General features: G+C 40.6%; 1 protein-coding gene across 9 annotated transcripts in view; it reads left to right on the top strand.

The window, feature by feature from the left end:
* Positions 1-24493, top strand: part of LOC140195117 (Krueppel-like factor 3) — an 81525-nt gene that overhangs the window by 5622 nt on the left and 51410 nt on the right. The window contains exons 1-3 of one of the 9 annotated variants that reach the window (XM_072252886.1): positions 3647-3887; positions 4015-4063; positions 11716-11959. The exons of 1 other annotated variant lie outside the window; for it this stretch is intronic. Coding sequence is in view for 1 of the 8 variants with exons in the window: in XM_072252883.1 (XP_072108984.1) it covers positions 3806-3887 (82 nt within the window). In the remaining 7 variants the exon portion in view is untranslated. Of the gene's footprint in view, positions 1-3646; positions 3888-4014; positions 4064-11707; positions 11960-24493 lie in introns of those variants that run through there. 7 more of the 9 variants (XM_072252885.1, XM_072252889.1, XM_072252884.1 and 4 more) reach the window with 7 other exon arrangements.

Below are 24493 nucleotides of genomic sequence, written 5' to 3'. Positions count from 1 at the left end.
GTACCATGAGGGCCCCACAGTAGCGTAGCGGTTAGCGTGAGGTGTTGCGGTTTATGCTGTCTGTAAGAAATGTGCATGTTCTTTCCGGCTTTCCTCCAGGTGCTTCACTTTCCTTCCACACTCAGTAGGTTAATTGTTCATTGTAAATTGTCCCATGATTAGGCTGGAGTTAAATAGGTGGCTTACTGAGTGGAGCAGCTCCTTGGGCCGGAAGGGCCTGTTCTGCACTGTATCTTTAAATAAATAAATACCTCACCCGTCTATATCTTTTCCAAATTTCCTCTGAAATTGAACCTGCATCCACCACTTCTACTGGCAGCTTGTTCCACACTTGCACTGCTCTCTGAGTGAAGAAATTCCGCCTGAAGTATTTCACCTTTCACCCTAAACCAATCCCAGTGAGGAGCCTGCTTACATTTACCTTATCTATACTCATAGTTTAGTATACGTCTATCAAATCTTCCATCATTCTCCTCCGAATCATAGACTGTAATTACTTCTTACTTTATTACCCATTTGTGGGGCTTATTGTGTTTCCGTGACTTTTCTCCTATTAGCATTGTTATCAGTGAAGAATTTGGTCTTTCGACTGTCATCTTGTACATGCACAAAAAGCCTGCAGGTACAGCTGCCTTAAATCAGTCCTGAATTGATTTTTGTCCTGTGCCAAGCTTCATGCTTATGAGTGGGGAAAGGTGGGGTGAGAGAGGACTCACCTGATCCAGTGTTTTGTTATGTAGCAAAACGTTTATAGAGGAGTCCAAAATCTAATTCTGTATTTCCTGCAGGAAAATATCAGGGATATGTGCTGGTGGGGCAGGGATTGGACAGATGAGTTTGAAAGTTAGCACGACCTTGATCTTTCACCCCACCCCCCCAATGCAGTGACTGCTTAGTTTCTCTCAGATGAGCTGTGTGCCAGGTCTGCTGCTCTGTAAATCCACGGCTCTCTGCTTTTGTTAGCAAGTTTTTCCAGCAGCTGGCCAAGTAAACTCCATGGAGTGGGATATGCTTGGAGCAACAGGAGTCAGCTTTTAGACGAGGTGACCTGACAACAGTTAAAAATTTTCCAATAACGGCCTGCCTGACAGAAATTTGATATTTGTATGGTTAATATACTTAAGTAAAAATAGTGGGAGAACAATGTTGTGTGTCTGACAGTGATCAAGCAGAAATTTCTTAAGAGATCAATTTACAACATTAAGAGTCATCCAGTTACAGCTTTAAGGGTTAGGTAGGTCCACTCAATTCTAATAGCCAGTTATATTGCACAAGAAACTTTCCCCTTGCTTAGCAACCTTATGCCTCAAACAGCAAAAACAAACCTTCCTTGCAAACCTACACAACCACACCCAAAAATAAAAATATCTTGATACATTGCTGAACCCAAAATTCTAACATGTTCTTTATGTTCTGCATAGAAGCGTCTGGATGGAAAGTATTTCAAGCACCACTGCTTTGGAGATAGTTGAAAAAGTAGATAGCAAAGTCCTTTTCTGTACAAAAATCCAAGTGAGACTATAGATATTAAAGAAAAGCTGACTGACAGCAATGCATTGGAAAAAATGGCTAAAACAACAGATGGGAATGGAATACATTTATTTATTAAATAATAATAGCTTAGTGGTTTGCACATCGCTTAACAGCGCCAGCGAGCACTAATCAGGGTTCGGTTCCCGCTGCTACTTGTCAGGAGATTGTATGTTCACCCCGCGATTGCATCAGTTTCCTCCGGGTGCTCCAAGTCCCTCACCCCCACCGGCATTCCAAAGACGTACGGTTAGGGTTAGTGAGTTGCAGGCATGCTACAGTACACTGGCACCAGAAGCATGGTGAAGCTTGCGGGATGTCAAAACCAGTTCCCCTCTGACTTGATTCAATGTAAGTAATGCACATCACTGTATGTTTCAATAGTTTGATGTTCATGTGCCAAATAAAGCTAATTGAATCTAAATTGGTAGGAAAAGTTACATGACCCACTGAAAACTTTATTATGCATGAGCTAAGGATACAGCTTCGCTAGAGCAATAAATATTGAATGAGTGGTATTCTGTCATTTACCCTTTGTACTTGCTTAGGCATTACACACTTTAAAAGATGCTTAAATACTTCATTGACAAAAATCATATTTAACACAATCTGGTTCCCTCTACAGGTCAAATTCAAAATAGTTGTGGAGATAACCATCCATGAACACAAAAGTTATCACTTAATTCAGATCTTTTGAAACAAAATGAACATTTACTCCTTCTGAGAACAAGTTATGTTTTATAGCTGGGGTTAATTTGAACTGATTCACAATGAATATATGACATTGCTATAAAGAAAGAAATACAAGGTTGATACAGGTTTGTTGTGTTAGCTTGCCTGCGCTGGGTTTTCAGAATACCATTTTAGGAGCACACACAACATATTTTATTGCTGTTACCAGCTGTAAGGGCATGACTGGGAGGACTGGCAGCAGGCCAAAGGAGATAGCTAGATATTATAAAGTTGATCTAGTGGGGAAAGTGCCTGTGTTCCCTGCCAGTTTAGGTAAGCTCTTTGTTCTACTTAGGCTTCCGGCATTGTTAATGGATCATATTAAATTCAGGTGGTCCGAAACCATAAATTAATTTTAAAGTTATGTAAAGTTTATGTTAACTCTTTACAGTGTTGCTTTGTACCTGTCACAACTTACTGCAGTAAAACTTTTGTTGGCAAGTGAAGGATTCAGCTACGGCACAATAAGTAGTGGGTGTGAGTGCTATTAACAAAGTACCTAATGTATTGTAGTGATAGAAATGTGGATAGAGCTTATCAGCATTTAAAATTAATACTCCCATACTTGTGTTTTTGTGCATATCCTGCCCTGAATCAGTGGCCACACTTCAGAAATAGTTGGCTCTAAGATGCTATGGGATTCCATGAAAAGGCCAAGAAATATACCATAAAAATGCAGGTCTTTCTCTGACACTTTGATTTGCTTTGCAGTGTAGAAGCAGATATTTCAAATACTTACCAACATAGGAAAACTTTTGACTTTAAGTATCTGTAACCTAAAGGCTTTAACTAACACTTTTGGAGAAATGAGAAGTGGATACTGGGAATTTCATAAGCTTCATAAATAGTTTTAATAAATACCTGATTGTTTTCTGCATCCCTAAATTCATGCCAGCATTGCTTACTGGCAGCATAAGCTAAATATTTTTTTACCTAGTGAGTAAAGGGATTCATTCACTCCCAGGAACTGTAGGCAAGGTTTCACTGAACTGTATCAACTGAAAGAAAATTTGTTTTCTTGAATGGACACACTTTCCCATTTGGAATCATATGTGCAAGCAGTAATAAACTCCACAAGCAGGCTATAGCTGAAATTACAATTTAAAAGATCATTCTAACCAAAGAACACTCGTCGATGTCAGTCAGTATGAATGGCAAGCAGCCAATGATCATTTCCTCAAAACTCTCTGACCCAAACTGGCCCAGCTGCCCATGTAAATAAGACTGTTTAGAATGTATAAATGCCTCTCCCTGGTTTCACTCCACCTCAGCCAGCCAGAGCAGTTTCCTGCTCTTTGTTTCAAGGCTGAGGTTTGCGTCATGCATTCCAAGTGCTATTTCAATGTTCTTTCCTGTTTAGGTTGTTTTCTTCTAGAGGAGCTGAAGCCCTGTCCCTGCCCTAACCCAACCCCCGGCTCCTCCCTTCCCCCCAGAGTCATTCATTATCTGTTGACACACTGTGTACAGATGGTCACTACTCCCTGGTCGCCTCCTGTCTGGAAAAATGAAGCCTCGCACCAGATAAAAGTTGGAGATTGATTTTATGCTGGTTGATCAAGCAATACTTTACAATTATCTTCTTTCTGACTGGGAGCTGGGACAAATGAAGGAAGTATCCAGTTGTTGTAAGTTAGACATTGTGCCTGTATGGAATTGGTGGAGTGATAGTCATATTGTTAAATTTTAAGTAAGTCTTTCTGCTGCGTTGCAATTTAAATTTTTAACATTTTCTTGCTTGTTTCTTTTGCCCAGAAACAATTTTTTGACCAAAAAAGGAGCATTAACTGTGGAAAGATACAAAGTAAGTGTTTGGTTGTGATTTAGGTAACAAGTTTTATTGCAGGGGGAGGATTGTGGTGCCTGTCCATTGGCCAGTAATATATACAACTTCAGGATTTTTATTTAGTTTGTGATATTGGTGCTTTCAGCTCTCAAAAAGTATGAATTCTGCTTTGCAGAAACAAATATGAATATATTCACAAGGTTTATCCCTTGGTTGTGTTGGTTGTTAACACAAATGACAAATTTCACTGTATGTTTAAATGTATATGTGATAAATAAATCAGAATCTGAATCTGTTTGGGCTGATTGATATAAAGGTTTATTGGAATCACTGGCAATCAGCTACTAGACTGTGTCTAGTTCCATGAGTTTACTCCATAAGAGTTGGTGACATAATCATATCCCAGTATATCCAAGGTGAACAAACTTATTTGTCTATTTATTGCAAGCATGGGATCTCTGGGAAGATACTAAGTCACAAATGTATAATGTAAGGATGCTTTGGTGAATGCAGGGAATTAGCTGATATATCTTTAAAATTAATTTCTATTTAGACACTCTCCTTATTTTCCATAATTATCTTTCTGTTCAGCTTGTGAAGTAGAATCCACATTATAAATGAAGCAACAGGCATGGATAGATTCCTGCTCCTACCTTTATGCTTTGAGTACCTGGGAGTGCCAAATGCCACCCCCATAATGCTAGACCAGGGAGGAAGTGTGCTTAAATTTATAAATTTCATTTGTGAGAAACTTGGCTTCTTGACTTTTCCTACTTAGCAACTCAGGACCATATCAACGTTCTGAGACAATGATATTGTTGCAACATGACATATAATATTGGAGTGGAAATAAAGGTGTAAACACAGAACATGCTACGTGAAAGCTTGTGGAAAGGCGGGAAAACAGATTAACTTCTCAGATTAAGTATTTTATCAGAGCTTGTTCTTGATTTTGGACTGAAGTTTGCTGCCTGAAATATTGCCGTCTTTTTCTTTGTCTGAAAATGAATGTGAGCCAGTCCAGTGTGTTCACTGTTTTTGTGTGCCTTTATGCTGTTCTTGGACATTAATGAAGACCTTTCTGTATTTGTAATCGGCATGGTTCTTTTTTATTTGAAATTAAATAACAGGATAGGAGATCTTATATGTCCATCTGTAGGTGGCAACTTTTCATGTGCCTGTGATTGAGGGTATATATTGTTTTCTGTGTCATTCTGATAGGAAACATTTTTCAATTGTTAATGAAGTTGCACATGAGTGTTAGTTCAAAAGATCAACTGAGATTAGTTTCATTCCCTTTTAGACAATTATTTAATAATCTGAATCGCAGTTCTGGTGCAAATAGCTTGGCTAGAATCAAATTGATTATTCCAACAGAGGTCAACATACTCGTTCCTAAACAATCTAATCTATTGGGATTGCCAGTAAATTGTTTTGGCAGATGTACTTTCACATTGTAAAGGGGTTATGTAAAGTATGGACATTGTTCTATGATGCGACTCAATGATCTGTGCAGGAAAATATTGCAGACTATTAACTCAAAGAGTAGCTACATACTCAAACAGAAACATGTTTTGCGACATGATTTACATAGAGAACCTAGGTAGCAAGCTTTCTGATGTAATGTGTTCTTGTTCCAAGCAGAAGTGCGGGTTTAAGACAGGAAACCAGACAGCAGTCTGTCCTGATAAGGGAGGGTATTGTCTGAGGGAGCTGGCTCATGTGCGCTCCCCAGAGATTACTGGGTGGGAAGAGATAGCTGGCAGGATACCATATGTAATGCTGCCCAATATTCTTCTCCAAAGCTAGCTGCTTTTATTCTAGTGGATAATGGAAAAAGAAACATAGAAAAATATGCAATTTTTTTCTCATTTTCACTTCAGCTTTTATAACTTTTGACTAATATAATTATTTAAAATTTTGAAGAAATTTAGAATGAGTTGCATTCATTAGAAGGGAAGAGAAATATAACCATAATTGTGTGAGTGCAAGCCCTGTGACTGTACAAATCTGAAGTATTAGAAGAAATGATTACGGTAGTATAGTCAGCATCTCTAGGAAGAAGTGCAGTCGACGTTTCAGGCGGAGACACTTTGTCAGGACTAACTGAAGGAAGGGTGAGTAAGATTTCAAATCTCTTACTCACTCTTCCTTCAGTTAGTCCTGACAAAGGGTCTTGGCCTGAAACGTCGACTGCACCTCTTCCTAGAGATGCTGCCTGGCCTGCTGCGTTCACCAGCAACTTTGATGTGTGTTGCTTGAATTTCCAGCATCTGCAGAATTCTTGTTGTTTACGGTAGTATAGTTGTTTTATTATTGAACTAATAATGCAGAACTTGGGACTAATGATTCATAGATACAAGTTTAGATCCCACTACAACAGTTAGGTAAATCTAAATAAACAGAGTCCACATCAGGGATGATGACTAGGAATATGTAAGTTTCGTAGGGTTTGGAGGCTTGCGTGATGTTTGGAGTCAGGGCCTTGCGCTTTGGCTCTTTGTAGGGTCAATCGTACCAAACAGGTTGAGAGTAGTGGCCATGCTAGGAGTGGTTCACCAGTTCTCCATGTTCGGGGGTTCAGCTCAGGTGAACAACCCTGACTGGTCAAAAAAAACTGCAATGAAGAATCCTTCTTTATCCGTGTGCAAGGCTATGGACAGACGGAGATGGAAGACATTCATTGTTGCCTTAAGTGCAAATGGCATACAGGCAGTAAGTTATCAGAAGGAAATTTGATGTCCTCCCCATCTGTATCTGACCCTTAATTACCCTCTGAAAGGGTCTAGCAAACCTGTTGGCTGTGTCAAAGTGGCTTTGAAAGTCAATAGTAAGAATAAGATTGGATACATCCCACTCTGTCTTGACCGAGAGTGCATGCGCCCCACCAAGTTAGCCATGCAAAGTCCTCCTCGTATTTCATGCTTCATTTTGTGTCCTGCACCAGAAATGCCGAGCTGTTCCAGACCGGTCAGGCAATTTTTGAGATATACACCTGAAAACGTTCTGTGTTTCAGCCGGCATCTCTCACACTTTATGAAAATTACTGGGGCTTCGGGGACATTATTGCTAAGCTCATCACCTGGACTGAGTGGGCAACAGAGTCCTAATGGTATTTGCACACCCACCATTGAGGTTTGTGCGTGTGCCGATTAAAGGCTGTAGTCAGACTCAGGTCATTCTTGGGTAAGGTCTTAGGTGTAGTCACATAGACATCCTCAGAATAACACCGTCAGATGACCCAGACTCTCCGTCCTCTCTCTTCCTAAGGTATGTCTCCTGGGAAGGCCAACTGGACCAGAGGTGACCATGCAGTGGTATACAAAGAAGGACAAACTGAATTCAATCCCCATACAAAATGCTGGAGGAACTCAATAGGCCAGGCAGCATCTATGGAAAAGAGTACAGTCAACGCTACATGCCAAGATCCTTCATCAGGACTGGAGAAAATCAGCATCTGCGGATTTTCTCTTGTTTGTGATCAAACCTGATAGTTTCTCAAGGCATCGGGACAAACATGGGCAAGGAAACCTCTATGATAGCTATCTTACCTCACGGATGAAATTGTTTCACCCCCCATGTTGAATGGCCTTTGTAAAAGAAATGTATTCTTGGTTGGGGTTTCAAACTGTTTCAAAGGTACCCATTACTTCCAACCACTCTTATGCTGAGGGACTTTGCTGCCAAGTTGTAGGTGGGCTGAGAACTAATAATAGTGTTTACATTGATTGGGCTTTGTCCTTCTGAATTGACTTGCATTTTTCCATGACTGCATTGGTAGAAGTGTTAGGCACACAGAGCGAAGTTCCTGTCTTTATAATGGGGACAAATTCCCTTGTGCTATGCATACCATTCAGAATCAGAATCAAGTTTATTATCACCGACATTTGTCGTGAAATTTGTTGTTTTTTGGCGGCAGTTCAGTGCAAGACTTAAGAAAATATTTCTATACATTAAGTTATAGAAAAAAACAGTAAATAAATAGTACTAAAGAGGAATACTGTTCTTGGGTTCGTGGACTGTTCAGAAATCGGATGACAGAGAAGAAGAAGCTGTTTCTAAAGCATTGAGTGAGACTCCTGCCCCTCCTCTCTCGGGGTAGTAAAGAGAAGAGGGCATGTCCTGGATGGTCAGGGTCCTTTAATGATGGATGGCGCCTTCTTGAGGTGCGGTCATTGAAGATTTCTGTGATGGTGAAGAGTCTTGTGACCATGATGGAGCTGACTAGGTCTAACCCTTTGCAGTTCCTTTCAGTTCTGTGCATTGGAGTTTCAATGCCAGGCACTGATGCAGCCAGTCAGAATGCTCTCCACAGCACATCTGTAGAAATCTGCTAGAGTCTTTGGTAGCCTACCAAATCTCCTCAAGCTCCTAATAAAGTAAAGCCGCTGGTGTGCCTTCTTCATGTTTGCATTGAGTTCTGGGTAGATCTTCTGGGATGTTGACACTCAGGAACTTGAAGCTGCTCACCCTTCCTCCTGCTGATCAATGAGGACTAGCATGTGTTCTGACTTCCCTTTCCTGAAGCCCACAATGAATTTTTTGTTCAGCACTGTTCTACATTAGATGGATTCATGCCAGGTCGAGCAACTCCAAACTGGCCATACACTGAGGCACGAGTATTCCACTGTCAGTAACCTCATACTTTGGATAACCACCACTCTACAATTATCATCAATCCAGTAGAATAACTCTGATTCAATGACGAGAGGTGAAAAGCATACCAGGAACAGAACCAAGCGTTCTTGAAAATGTTTTGCAGACCTGGTGAAACCACGAGACAGAACTACCTGAGTGATAAACAGCAGAACCAGAACAGTACAGAGAGTGTGAAGTGATCCTTCATTTGTAGTCAGACCATTAATAGGAGGTGGAGTCTCCACGATGACACAATGTGAGTTCATAAAATAAGACTGAACAATTTGTAACCACCTTCAGCCAGAAGAGCTATGATCTACCTTGTTTTCCACCACAGAAGCCAGTCTTCATTCGGATTGATTCATTCCATATGATATTAAGAATACCAGATACAGAAGAAGTTTGTTGAGATGGAGTTTAATTCTTTTGTTCCAGCACATCTACAAAGCTTACAAAGACAACGGAGATACTGCCCTGTCCACAAAAACCATGACAAAATCCAGAGTGGCCAGTTATTTGCATTGTAATCATCCATAAAGTGATTGAAGGTATCATCAGCAATGCCCGACATTCATCATTCTCCATCCGTGCCGAATCAACAGCCAAGGGGGTGCTATCATTGGGCAGAGACCTAACTGGAAAAAAAAATCATGAATGTACTTTGGCATGAGCCAGTCAGGTATTCTGTGACAATCCATTTTTTTCCTGACTCCATAAAGCCTTTGACCATCTAAGTGAGAACTACAATGGAATATTCTCCATTTTCTTGGATGAATGTAGCTCCACCATCACTTAAGAAGCTGGACCACAACCAGGGCAAAGCAAACTTCTCGGTTAACATGACTAATTTACGTCATGTATTCTCCCTTCCTACCACCTGAGCACCACAGAAAAGAGGAAGAAGCAGAGATTTTTGGTATGGTATTCCTGAGCTTTAACAGTGCCATCACTTAACAAGTAGGTTCTGGAATATTTTCCCAATGTGGATGTCCAAGAGTTACTGGCCATGCTCCATTGGCCATTTCCCAGCTAAATGTTGTCAGAACTCACTGAAAATGTCAGGAAGGATCAGAATAGTCAAAAGGCTTTTACAGAATTGATAGACCGAAATGTTAGGGGTGAGGACAATTATCAAAGCTTTTCAAAGGAATTTTGCAGGCATGGCTTATAATTTACATATGATGCCGCAGGCTAAGCATCAGTCAGTGCCGTGCTACAGAGCCCCAGGACTGTCTGGGCTTGGAACTCATCCTGGTCCTTCCTGAGCCAAAAGGAAACATGGATGGTGAGACCTGACTGTGAAAATGTGAGTCCTTTTAGCAAGTTTTAGACCTGACATTTTCTTATAATTTGTTAATTTGCTTTGACATAAAGTTATCTTCAGAAATCATGGGTTAAGTGGATTCTTTTCGATTCGCCTGAAATAGTATCGATGTTTGTTGGATTTGTTGAAAAAAAATTGATTTAGGATAAGAGCTTCCAGTGATATTACAAACTTGCATGAATTAACACACAACAAACACAAATTATATCACAAATGTGTGTAGCAATTGAATAAAATCTATAAGCAAATTCTGGTTGCTATGGGATAGCTAGGAAAGAAATCGTGACAAATTAGTTCAATGTATTCTTTGGGTAAATGTTATGCAAGGTGAAATTTAATCTTGGAGCATGAGTGACAAAGTATATTTTAAAATGAATGTGTTCAGCAACAAATTCCCTTATTTTTCTTCAAATCTTCTTGACTTGTTGGACAAATACTAGTAATAAACATTTGCTTTCTTAATGTGGGTTACTGATTTTAGGTGTCCCGCTGTATCTAGTTTCACAATTGTTGTCCTAGAATTGTAGTGAAAGAAAATTAGAATATTCCAAACCTCCTTAAAATCACTTCAGGGACACTCCTCAATGTATGCTCTTACTGTCACTAATTGTTGGTAAGCTATTGTAGAGTTTTCTAATTTTTTGTGAGATGTACATGTATATTCTACTAGCTTTCATTGGTTTTTTATTAAGCAAACAAGTTTATTGATGTAATCTGTAAGACTAGTAAAACCAAACTAATTTCTTTACTTGTGGCTGCATACGTGACTTAATTGGTTAATGTCTTGTGAAAGATAATTTCTTACATTTCATTAGTGCCATCTCTTGATTCACCTCACTTACATACTGAAGTAGTTGCTTGGTTTCATTACGTGGGAATGGGTGTGTTACGGTCCCAAATTTCTGTCTTGTTTGGGCAGGTTAAGCTGCCCTAACAAAAAACCACACAGATGGGTGTGGAAACACAGGAATGTAAAGTGCCACAGAAACATTTATTAACAGAAGAAAAGGAGAATTGTTCGCTAGCTCTCTGTAGTGGGAGCAGTTACAGTACATTATGAGACTAGGATCACAATCAGAATCAAGATTGTTATCTCTGTTTATATAAGACCATAAGAGACAGAGAAGCAGAATTAGGTCATTTGGCCCATCGAGTCTGCCGTGCCATTTCATCATAGCTGATCCATTTTCCCTCTCAACATCACTGTCCTGCCTTCTCTCCTTAACTTTTCACACCCTGACTTAGCAAGAATTCTCTGACTGACTCATCCAGTATCCTTTGCTAACCTCCACAGCCACCTGTGGCAAAGAATTCCTCAGATTCACACCAGCCCTCTAGTTAAAGGAATACTCCTAATCTCTGCTCTAAATGGTATGCCTCTATTCTGGGGTTGTGCTCTCTGGTCCTAGACTTCCCCACGATAGGAAACATCCTCTCCACTTCCAGTCTACCTTGGCCATTCAACATTTGATAGGTTTCATTCTTCTAAATTCCAGAGAGTACAAGCCCAGAGCCATCAAAGGTTCCTCATATGACAAGCCTTTCATTCCTGGAATCATTTATGTAAACCTCCTGTACGGGGTCTTTCTTTTGTTACATTTAAGATGGCGATTTTGTTATGTTAATCTGTGGAATGCGGCTTTGTTGTGTTTTAACGCTGCAGAGAGTTTGCGCTAACAGTTTGTTTTACTTTAAATGAGATAACCAGGTTCTATTAGCCAATGGGTGGTTATGTATCGTTTTGTTTTCGGACGCCATGCTGTATGATATGACTGTGGACTGAGTTTTGGCGGGGAGTCGGAGGAGAGACGAGGAGGACGGCGGACATGCGGAGAGGCTCCGGTCGATCACTTCGGGTGGTCCCGAGCCGTGGGTCGACGGAATTCGGGTGGTCGTCTGACGTCGAACTGAGCTCCAACGGTAGCGCGCGAAGAACTTGGACTTTGATAAGTGTTGGCGCCTTTTTTTTTCCCATTACTTTCCTCTCTGTATCAAATGTATATTAATGTCATAGAATTAGTAATATCTATAAAGTGTATGTGTTAAAATTTACTGGGTGTGCTGGCTGATGATTGATGTTTGTGATTGATTCGGGCGACGACTGACCCTGAGGGGAGTGTTGAAGCAGGTGCTGGGCAGGATCCCCTAGACATACATGAGCCAATATAACGGAACGTTACACTCCTTTGGACCACCTCCAATGTCAGCACATCCTTTCTTAGATAAGGGGCCCAAAACTGAGACCTCACCAGTGCCTTATAAAGCCTCAGTATTATATCCTTATTTTCCTATTCTAGTCCTCTCAAAATAAATGTTAACATTGTATTTGCCTTCCTCACCACCAACTCAAATTGCAAGTTAACCTTTAGAGAATCTTGAACAAGGGCTCCCAAGGCCCTTTGCACCTCTGATTTTCGAATTTTCTCTCCATTTAGAAAATAGTCTGTGCTTTTCTTACTTCTACTAAAGTTCTTAACCATACATTTACAGACACTGTATTCCATATACCACTTCTCTGCCCATTCTCCTAATCTGTCTAAGTCCCTCCGCAGCGTCCCTACTTCCTCAACACTACCTGCCTCTCCACCTATCTTCGTATCATCCGCAAACTTAACCACAAAGCCAACCATTCCGTCATCCAAATCAATAACATACAACTTGAAAATAAGCGGTTCCAACATAGACTCCTGCAGAATACCACTAGTTACTGGCAGCCAGTCAGAAAAGGTTCCCTTTCTTCCCACTCTTTGCCTCCTGCCAGTCAGCCAATGCTCTAGTTACATTAGTATATTTCCTGTAATACTCTGGGTTCTTATCTTGCTAAGAAGGCTCATGTGTGACACTTTGTCAAAGGTTTTTCAGAAAATCCGAGTACACAACATCCACTGATTCTCCTTTGTCTATTCTCCTTGTTACTTCCTCAAATAATTTCAACAGATTTGTTAGGCAAGGTTTTTCCTTAAGGAGCCCATGCTGACTTTGGCCTATTTTATTACGTGCCTCCAAGTACCACAAAACCTTATCCTTAACAATAAATTCCAACATCTTCCCAATAACTGAGGTCAGGCCTAAATTTTCCTTTCTTCTGCCTCCCTCCCTTCTTGAAGAGTGGAGTAACATTTGAAATTTTCCAGTCCTGTAAACCATGCCAGAATCCAGTGATTCTTGAAAGATCATTACTCATGCATCCACAATCTCTTCAGCTACTTCTTTCAGAACTCTGGGGTGTACACATCTGGTCCAAGTGACTTATCTACTTTCAGACCTTCCAGCTTCACAAGCACCTTCTTCCTAGTAAGAGCAGCTGCATTCGCTTTTGCCACCTGACAATCTTAAACTTCCAGCACACTGCCTTCCACAGAAAAATATGTTGCAAAATACTTATTCAGATCTTTCGCCATTTCCTTGTCCCCCATTACTACCTCTCCAATATTATTTTCCAGCAGTCCCATAGCTACACTAGACTCTTTTACTCGTTATATAGCTGAAAAACCCTTGGTATCCTATTTGATGTTATTAGCTATCTTACCTTCATATTTCATCTTTTCACCTTATGGCTTTTTTAGTTGCCTTCTGTTGGTTTTTAAAAGCTTCCCCAATCATCTAACTTCCCACTAATATTTGCTCTATTATATGCCCTCTCTTTTGCGTTTGTATTGTCTTTGACTTGTCAGCCATGGTTATGTCATCCTGCCTTCAGAATACGTTTTAGGGCTCTATCTATTATGCTCCTTTCGAATTGCTCCCAGAACTCCAGCCATTGCTCCTTTTATCATCCCTTCTATTGTTCCCTTCAAATCAATGTTGGCTAGCTCCTCTCTCATGCCTCTGTAATTCCCTTTAGTTCACTGTAACAGTAATTCATCTGACTTTAGCTTCCCCCTTTCCAACTGCAGGATGAATTCTATCATATTATCATATCGCTGCCTCCTAAGGGTTCCTTTGCCAGAAGCTCCTTAATCTTACGCAACACCCAATCTAGAATCGTTGATCCCTCAGTGGGCTCAACCACAAACTGCTCTGAAAAACCATCTCATAAGCAATCTACAAATTCTCTCTCTTGGATTCCAAAATCTGGACCAACCTGATCTTCCCAATCTACCTGCATATTGAAATTCCTCATGACTATCGTAACATTATCCTTTTGACATGCATTTTCTAACTCGCGCTGTAGTTTGGAGCCCCCATCCTGGCCTGTGTTCGGAGACCTGCATATAACTCCAATCAGGGTTTTTTTTACCGTTGCAGTTCCTTAACTCTACTCACAACGATTCTGCATCTTTCAGTCCTATGCCACCTCCTTGTAAGGATTTGATGTCATTTTTTTACCATCAGAGACAAGCCATCCCTTCAGCCTACCTGCCTGTCCCTTTGATATAATGCGTTTCCTTGGATGTTAAGCTCACAGCTACAATCTTCTTTCAGCCACAACTCAGTGATGACCTCAACATCATATTTGCCAATTTCTAACTGCACTACAAGATCATCTACCTTATCCTGTACACAGCGTGCATCCAAATATAATACTTGTACTGTATTTGTCATCCTTTTTGATTTTGTTCCCCTGTTACATTGCAACTCATCCCACTGACTACAATCTTTCCCTTTTATTGGCCAATCTCACTGCACACTTCCTCTGCTTGTATACCAACTGCCATATTCTCATCCCTATCACTTCAGTTAAACTAACTCCCTGCTGCATTTAAATCCTCTCAAGTAGTTCTAGCAAACCTACCTGCAAGGGATTGGTCCCCCTCAGGTTCAGGTATAACCTGTCATATAGAGGTCATACCTTGCCCACAAGATCCCAATGATTCAGAAATCTGAACCTACCCCCCACCTTCACCAGTAGCTCACCTGCCAAATCATCCTATTCTTATCCTCACTAGCACATGGCACAGGCAGCAATCCACAGATTACTAATCTGGAGATCCTGTTTCTCTGCTTTCTACCTAGCTCCCTAAAATCTCTCTTCAGGACCTCCCCACCTTGTCTACCTATACCATTAGTGCCAGTATATACCAAGACTTCTAGGTGTCTCTATTGCACCCACAGAACCTTGTCTCTGTTCCTCTGACTAAGGAATCTCCTAACAACACTGCAGCCCTCTTCATCTCTCTGCTCTTCTGAGCCACAGCACCAGACTTAATGCCAGAGACCTGGTCACTGGGGCTCCCCCAGTAGGTCATCCTCCTCAATAGTATCTAAAGTTTCACATTTATTACTGAGGGGACAACCACAGGTGTACTCTGCACTGTATGTGCATTTCCCCTCATTCTTCTGGCAGTCTCCCAGTTACCAGTCTCCTGCAAGCTGGGGTGACTATCTCCCTGTAGCTCCTGTCTATCACCCCGTCATTCTGTATGGGTCAAAGGTCATCACATTGTGGTACCAGTTCCTTACCATATGAAATTATACTTAAAAATTGCTGGTGAATGTAGAAGTCCAGGCAGCATCTATAGGAAGAGGTACAGTCGACGTTTCGGGCCAAGACCCTTCATCAGGACTAACTGGAAGAAGAGATAGTAAGAGATTTGAAAGGGAGAGGGGGAGATACTATCTCTTCCTTCAGTTAGTCCTGACGAAGGGTCTCGGCCCGAAACGTCGACTGTACCTCTTCCTATAGATCCTGCTTGGCCTGCTGCGTTCACCAGCAATTTTTAAGTGTGTTGCTTGAAATTCCAGCATCTACAGATTTCCTCGTGTTTGCATTTTGAAATTATACTTGTTGTGTTGAGGTGTTGGTAGAGTGCAAGGACATAAAATTACAAAATAAATAAATGGTCCAAAAAATAAAGAATAATGAGGTCATTTTTATGGACGCCTCAGAAATCTGGTGGTGGTGGAGAAGAAGCTGCTCCTGAATGTTCCTTCTGGTCCTCTGTGATGGTAGTAATGAGAAGAGGGCATAACCCAGCTGGTAAACATGCTAAATGATGGATGCCATCTTCTCAGGGCACCACCTATTGGAGATGTCCTCAATGGTGGGGAAGGGTTGTGCTCATGATGGGACCAGCTGAGTTTACAACCCTTTGCAGCCTCTTCAATCCTGTGCGTTGGAGTCTCTATACAAGGCTGCAATGCAACTAATCAAAATACTCTCCAACATGCATTGATTAGAAATTTGCAAGAATCTTTGGTGAGATACCAAATCTGCTAATGAAGCAGAGCTACTGGGAAGAGGTTGGGGTGCAGACCAATGAAATATTAATGCAGATCCCACTGTAATATCTAGCAAACCTATATTCAAATCGAGTAAATCAATCTTAATTTACTTTAATATTAACAATGATGACCATGGTAATCAATTCTGCTTTAAAAACTTATTTGCTTACTTATATCTTTGAGTGAAGAAAATCTGCCAAGTACTTCTACTCTGATGTACAAGTACCAGCACATTCAGCAATGTGATTGATTTAAACTGCCCTCTCAAGTGGTAAACTATCCCACTGTTACAGCAAATTGTTTCAAAGACAGTAATCAGAGTAAAACTGGGTGGGTTTTCTGTCATACGTTTAGCAAGTCAAAGACACTCCGAACACTGACATTAGAGCCTTCTGTAAACTTGGAAGAAGCTATTCTGCAAACTACATCAATAACAGGCTCACATACTTAGTGAATCACACCTTACGGGCTCTCTGTATGCATCCTTTCCCACTAGCAGGACAGATCCAACAAGGAAAGTGGCACAACAGTTTATACAGTTAAGACACAACAGCTCTGGAGGCCCTTAGCATTGACAACCGGCCCATGGGATCTCAATGCGTCAGATCAAACACAAGCAGACTGCATCAATTTTAAGAATTACCAATAGTATAAGAGGATTTGAAAGTAGCTCGGACACGAAGCATTCGTTGTATGGGATACTTTGGCGCATATCTCCAACGGCCCCGTGATACTAACTGAACCATCTGAAGGATATAGAAGTCAAGCTGGGTTGGTGGCATGTCTTGAGAAAAACGGCACAGGGAATGAACCTGCTTGATCTCATCCTCACTAGTCTGCACGTTACAAGTGCATCTCTCTTTGACAGCATGGCCAGGTGTGAGTTCCACATATTTTTGTGTGTGCAAAGTCCTTTCTTCAACATAAGGACACTGTTCCTCATGTTGATGGTACAACCTTTGCGGTATATGTATTCTATTTTTGCACAATTTTTAATCTCCAATATACATATACTGTACTTGATTTATTTATCTTCTATATTAAGTACTGCATTGGACTACTGCTAAGTTAACACATTTCACAACACATGCTAATAATAAAACTGGTCCTGATTCTGAGACTCAGTACAGATCAAACCTAAACGACAGTGGTGCTTCCTGGGTGATCAGCCGCAGTGGAATTGTATTCTGCCACATTCTGCCATGCCATGACCAAGCACATTTCTCATGCCACCCTCATTCCAATGGGGACCATATAAAGCAGGTGCAGCTACTTTCAGCAGAATATATTAGTGTTTTTAAAAATAAGAACAAAAAAAAAATGCTGGAAAAACCCAGCAGGTTGATTTTTTATTTACATTAGTGCAGTATTCTGGTCAAAATTATCCTTAGTCGTTTCGTCACTGATATTCCTCCCATTATTGAGCCAGAAGTGAGGCTGCTTACCATAGAATTCAATTCGGTTTGCAACTCCCTGATAATAAATCAGTTTGTGATGGCGTACAATCCCCACCTCACCACATTATGACAGCACTTGAGCCCTAGACCTCAGCAGTTCTAGAACATCACTCATCGCCACTTTCTTACTGCAATTGGGTATGGCCAATAACTGTGTATTTTGCCAATGGTAAATAAATTTAACACATCTAGATGGGTGAGATAAGTGGTGGAGAAGTAATGGAAGCTTATACTATTTTCTTCTGCTTGTTTAGAAATCTCCTTGTATGCTTGGTTCCTATAGCAGCCAACTTAGATCTCCCTGAGTGCTATATCTTAGTACAGAAAAATAAAGCTTATCACACAATCTCCTTAGATTTCAAATATTGAAACACAAGAAATTCCGACGCATCATCTAGGAAGTGAAGAGTTCAGAAGTGTGAGAGGAGAAGGGGAACTTTTGGGAATGCAACATAATCATTAAAGAATGTTCTTGTTTCGCCACTTCGTTGTTTGCAGTCACAATAGACAATGTTGTAACCTTCTTTACGGTGCACCATGTTACCATTACAGGTGATATCATCGTGATGAAATTGCTTTTGTCCCCCGGCTTCTCTCTTTGCTGAAACAATAAGCCTTCCTTAAGTTGCTTTATAAACACAGAAGCTTCACAATGAGAGGCCAAAGACCAAGACATAGGGTAATGGGAAAATGAGCTGAATTCGAAAAAGATGGTTTAGTAACATTAAAAAGATAAAATGGGGCCTATGCAATAATGTGTCAAAAGAAAAATATGACCTGGGACTTGAACAAAAATGGAACTATTCTACATTAATGTGAATTATGGGATTAGCTTATTCTGACCCTTTCAAAAAAAAAGCTGTGACCTTCATGTCATCACATCTGAGGAATTAGAATACTTCTAAATAATCAATTTAAGCTACAGCAGGTTGTTCAACATTGTTTAATAAAATGTGATTTATTTAAATGATGCATTAACAATAGCAGAAACATGAACCCTTTTCCATATATTCTGTATGTTTTTAACATCCAGACATTGTATAAACTTTAATCTGAAATGGTTGCCGTTAAATGAAGTCTGACTTGCTCAGTTACCAGACATGTGAACTGCTTGCGGACATGACTGTATATTTGCAGATCCTGCTACATCATGATCTGGTATCGATTTTTACAAGAGCACAGAATACAAGTAACTAGGGTGTAGTTACTTTGGAAAGAAAATGTTGCCTTAATCTTTACTACGTCCACACCCAGCTACTCACCACCCCACCCAACAACTGCACTCCCCACAACTCTCCAAAATCAAAACAGAATCAGAATCAGGTATATTATTATTCACATACGTCTTGAAATTTGTTGTTTTCTGGCAGCAGTACAGTGCAATATTGAAAAATTACTATAAATTACAAAAAAATAGTCTCAGTGGCCACTTTATTAGATGCACTTGTACACCTCGTTAATGCAAAAACATAATCAGCCAATCATGTGACTGTTGATCTCCGAGGATTTTCATGTGCAACAGCGTCTAAAATTTCCGGAGAATGGTATGAAAAATAAAAGGTAGTTCTATGGGCAAAAATGCCTCGCTAATGAGAGAGGTCAGAGGGGAATTGCCAGACTGCTTTAAGCTGACTGGAAGGTGACAGTAACTCAAATAACCACGTGTTACAAAAGCGATGTGCAGAAGAGCATCACTGAACGCACAACACGTCAAACCTTGAAATGGATAGGCTACAGCAGCAAAAAGCCACAAGCATAGACTAAGTGGCCACTTCATTAGATACAGGAGGTCCCTAATAAAGTGGCCCCTGAGTGTAGTAAAAATTAAATATTCAGTGCAAGGAGAAAGCAGAGGTAGTGAGGTAATGTTCATGGGTTCATGGTCCGTTCAGAAATCTGATAGCGGAGGGGAAGAAGCTGTTCCTAAAATGTTGTGTGTGTGTGTGTGTGTGTGTGTCTTTAGGCTCCTGTACCTCCTCCCTGATGATAGCAATGAGAACAGGGCAAATCCTGGACTGTGAGGGTCCTAATGATGGATTGCACCTTTTTGAGGCATCATCTTTTGAAGATGTCCTTGAAAAGGGGGAGGCTGATGCCCATTGTGGAGTTGGCTGAGTTTACATCATTCTGCAGCTTTTTGTCCAATCCTGTGCAGTGGCCCCTCCACACCAGATGGTGGTGCAGCCAGTCAGAATGCACACCGTGGTATATCAATAGAAATTTGTTAAGGTCTGGTGACATAGTAAAATTCTTCAAGCTCTTAAGGTACTGGCACACCTTCATAATTGCATCAATATGTTGGGCCCAGGATAGATCCCTTGAGTTGTTGTTACCCAAAAACTTGAAGGTGTTAACCCTGCTGATCTCTCAATGAGGACTGGAGTGTGTTCCCTCAATTGCCCCTTCCTGAAGTCCACAATCAATTGCTTGGTCCTACTGATGCAAGGTGGTTGTTGTTGTTGTTATGACACCACTTAACCAGCCCATCTATCTTACTCCTGTATGCCTCCTCATCACTATCTGAGATTCTGCTAACAATAGCTGAGTCATTGGCGAATTGTAAATGGAATCTGAACTGTGCCTAGCCGCACAGACAAGACTGTAGAAAGAGTAGAGTCATGGGAGAAGCATGCATTCTTGAGGTGCACCTGTATTGATTGTCAGTGAGGAGGAGATATTATTTTCAACCTGTCTAACTGCGGCCTCGTGATGAGGAAGTCAAAAATCCAGTTGCAGAGGGAGGTACAGAGGTCCAGGTTTTAAAGTTTGTTGATTAGTTCTGGAGGGATGATAATGTTGAAAGTTGAGCTGTAATGAATAAATAGCAGCCTGGCCTGTGTTTGCTGTTGTCTAGGTAGTCTAAGACCAAGTGGAAAACCATCTGCTGTAGAACAATTATGACAGTAGTGGTCACTGAGGCAGCTCACCCTGCTCTTCTTGGGCACTGATCTGAAATGCAAAGCAATAGATTCTTCTCACTGTCACAACTCCTAATGGGCTTAAGCTAATTTCATGAAAAAAGAAACCTCTAATTTGTTTAATTTGTATTTACAGTTCATCCATCTATACAAGAAAGAAGATGATGGTGAATGGTTGCCTTTGTGATGGGGTTCCTGTGATAAGTGGTGTTGAACAGGGATCTGTGCTGGAATCTGTACTCTTTGTTATATACATTACAATCCAATCACAAAAGCAACTGTTCACTATCATTCTCTGTCTCCTTTTACTAAACCATCCTTGGATCCAATGTGCCAACTTTCCTTGAATCCCGTGGACTTCAATCTTCCACATGTCACCTTGCAAAGGCCTTACTGAGTCTATGTTTACACTATCCTTTATTCCCCTTGTCAATACCTTTTTGTTATGTCTTCATAAATTCAATTAAATTAGTCAGGATCTTCTAGATCAAAGCCATGCTGACTATCTCTGATTAACCATTTCCTTTCCAAATGTAGATTAATCTTGTCCTTCAGAAACGTTTTCAATACCTTCCCCACAACTGATGTCAAACACAGAGGACTGGAATTTCTTTGCTAAGAATACGGGAAGCATAAATGGTAATTCACAGAGGGCATACATTTTGGTGATGTTGTTGACAGCAAGGAGGATAGTTCTTAGGCTAAAAGATGATATTGCTTAATTGGCAAAATGGCCAAATAGAATTTAATTTCTGACATGTGCAAAATTATGCACTTTGGGATATTTGAAAAGAATAGGACTAACAACTTGAATGATAGAATCTGAGGGAATATTGAGGAGCAAATGGACTTTGATGTACAAATGTTTGTACAAATCCATAGATTCCTAAAGGTGGCATCACAGGTGGAAAAAGTGGTGAAGAAGGCAATTAGAATGTTTGCCTTTTTAAGTCAAGTCTTAGTGTGGGGGACATAACTTTATAAAATTTTGTTTGGGTCACATGCGGCATACGGTGTGCAGTTCTGATCACCAGAGAGTAGTATAGCAAGGATATATTTGGACTTTGCACTAGACAAGGTACAAAGACAATCTAACATGGTGTTGGAGCATTTCAGGTATAGGGTGAGACCAGATTAGCTAGGCTTGTTTTCCTTAGACCAGAGGAAGCTGAGTTACTAACAAACAAGTCCAAAATCAGAAAACATGATTTTAAAAAGAGAATTAGAGGGCATATGAGGATTTTTTTTCACTCAAATAGTGAAAATAGTTTGGAACACACTGCCTGAGAAGATGTGTGTTCTCACAACATTTAAAAAGTATCTGGAGAAGCATGTGAATTGCCAAGGCATAGAATACTCAGGAACAAGCAATGTTAAATGGGATTAATAAAGATTGTACTTTAGTATTGATCTTTCAAGGATCATTAGATTCTGGAATGGGTCACAGAAGACTGGAAAAATGCAAATACCACCCAATTCTTTAAGAATGGAGGGAGGCAGAAGAAAGGAAATTGTAGGCCAGTTAGTCTGACTTCAGTAGTTGGGAAGACGTTGGAGTCCATTATTAACGATGAAGTTTTGGAGTACTTGAGGCACACAACAAAATGACAGGTGCAAAGGGGCTTGGGACGACTTCTGCAAGATTCCCTGCAGGTTACCTTGCAGGTTAAGTTGGTGGTAAGGAAGGCAAATGCAACGTTAGCATTCATTATGAGAGGGCAAGAATATAAGAGCAAGTATGTAATGCTGAGGCAATGTAGGGTGTTGGTCAGACCACACCTGGAGTATTGTGAGCAGTTTTGGACGCCATATCTAAGAAAAAATGTGCTACTGTTGGAGAGAGTCCAGAGGAGAGTCACGAGAATGATTCCAGGAATGAAAGGGTTAACACGTGAGCAACATTTGATGGTTGTGGGCTTGTACTTGCTGGAGTTTAGAAGAATGAGGGGGAACCTCATTGAAGTTGATTGAATATTGAAAAACCTAGATAGAGTGGACATGAAGGGGATGTTTCCTGAAGTGGGGGAGTTTAGGACCAGAGGGCACAGCCTCAGATTCGAAGGATGTCTCTTTAGAACAGAGAAGAGGAGGAATTTCCTTAGCCAGACAGTGGTGAATCTGTGGAATTCATTACCACAGATGGCTATGGAGGCCAAGTCATTGGGTATACGTAAAGCGGAGGTTGATAGGTACTTGTTTAGTAAGGCTGTCAAAGGTTATAGGGAAAGGCAGGAGAATGGGATTGAGAGGGATAGTAAATCAGCCATGATGGAATGGCAGAGAGCAAATCGATGAGCTGAATGGCCTAATTCTGCTCCTACATCTTATTGTCTTACAGTTTTAAAATCACCTTGGGTGTAGTGAGACAAGGGTCCTGCTTCTTGGTTGTTTGAGTATTATTGAGGGTGAATCTCCAAACGTGTGCATAGGTTGCTGTGAAGAACTGGAAAATTGCAATGAGTACTGCAACTATAATTACACTGCCGATCTAAAATGGATAAGTTAGTACTTGGTGTGTGACTTTCAAATAGAATTGTAGGTGCAGACAAGGAATAAAATTTCAACAAATGCTGTTTACATTTATGTTTACCACCCACCTCAGACAGAAATAACTCAATTTAAATTTAGATAGGTTTGGTTCTTTCCAGTTTAACTTAACAGTACTTTTGGATCAACTTCATTCAGTCAGACTTCATCCCATTTGTTCACTTTGCAATACTTTATAGAGATACTCATAATAAACAGGAAACTTGTTCGACAAAGATTTGCCTATAGCTCCACTCTCCCTTGGCACAATATGCCATTACTGTTGTGTGACCAGCCGGGAGAGCAGGTCAGGTCATAACACTAATGAGCTCAGCATCTACAAGAACAAATGAGTATTATCTTGGCAAAGAGCTGAGCTTCCTCCTCAGGTGGGATGACTCAGTTGCTTTTTTAAAATTTTTATATTTAAAATACCTTCCACAGGTGTTCATGTTCAAATTCAAATTTAATTGTCATTCAACCATACACGAATACCCATGAATATAGCCAAACAAAACAGCGTTACTCCAGGGCCAAGATGCTAAACACAGTACCACAGCGCAAGGCACACATAGCACAGATAAGGTAGTAAGCACATAAAAGATAGCAGTAAGATACAGTCAAACAAAAAAATATAGTCCAGGTCCCTGAGTCCATGAATGTTGCAGCAGTCTGCAGTCAAGCACATTACAGCTCATCTTCTGCCAAGCTAACACTGGGGGGCAGCACTGGCTCCTGCATGGACACCATGCCACCCCACCTCTGGCATTCCGATGGAGTGTCTGACTCCAGTGCCTCCCTCTGGGCAGCAGCAAACAGGCAAAGAAGGAACACTTCTGTAAAAAGTTTCAAATGTGTTTGGGTACTGATCAGCAGTGCTTGTAAACTTGTATCTGTATGAATCATGATCAAAACCAGGAAACAATTGACACAAAATATTTTGAAATTAGTGACTCAAGAAACACAGTAAAGTTCTGAATCAATTATGTCTGTAACTGAATATCCTGACAATCAATAAGTAATGAGAATGAATCATTGCCCTTTAAACATCCTAACAGTTGAGTGTCATCTTATTTAAATGTATTGTCACTGTCCTGTGCATCGTCCCCTTCTCTCCTTTGGTAAATCTTGACTCATCTAAAACTTTGTTCCCCAACTTTGTCCCATTCATCCATCAGTTTTGTGCTTAATGTATTCATTGGCTTGTTCCCAGCAACCTCTGAGTTTTAAATCCTTCCATGGCTTTGCCCCACCCTATCAACACAGTCTGCCCCAGAGCGACAAGACACAGAGATCTCTGTGTTCCTGTGGCATTCGTGATTCATGATTCCCGCAACTCCACTAAAGGCAGCCAAGTCTTCAGCTGACCCCATCATTGACATTCCTTCACTTCTCCAGCTCTCATTCGTTAAGTTCTTGT

This window comes from Mobula birostris, chromosome 3 (assembly GCF_030028105.1).
Source record: "Mobula birostris isolate sMobBir1 chromosome 3, sMobBir1.hap1, whole genome shotgun sequence".
NCBI classification, from domain to species: domain Eukaryota; kingdom Metazoa; phylum Chordata; class Chondrichthyes; order Myliobatiformes; family Myliobatidae; genus Mobula; species Mobula birostris.
Note: the sequence above shows the minus strand (reverse complement) of the source record. Positions and strands in the feature narration are given on the sequence as shown.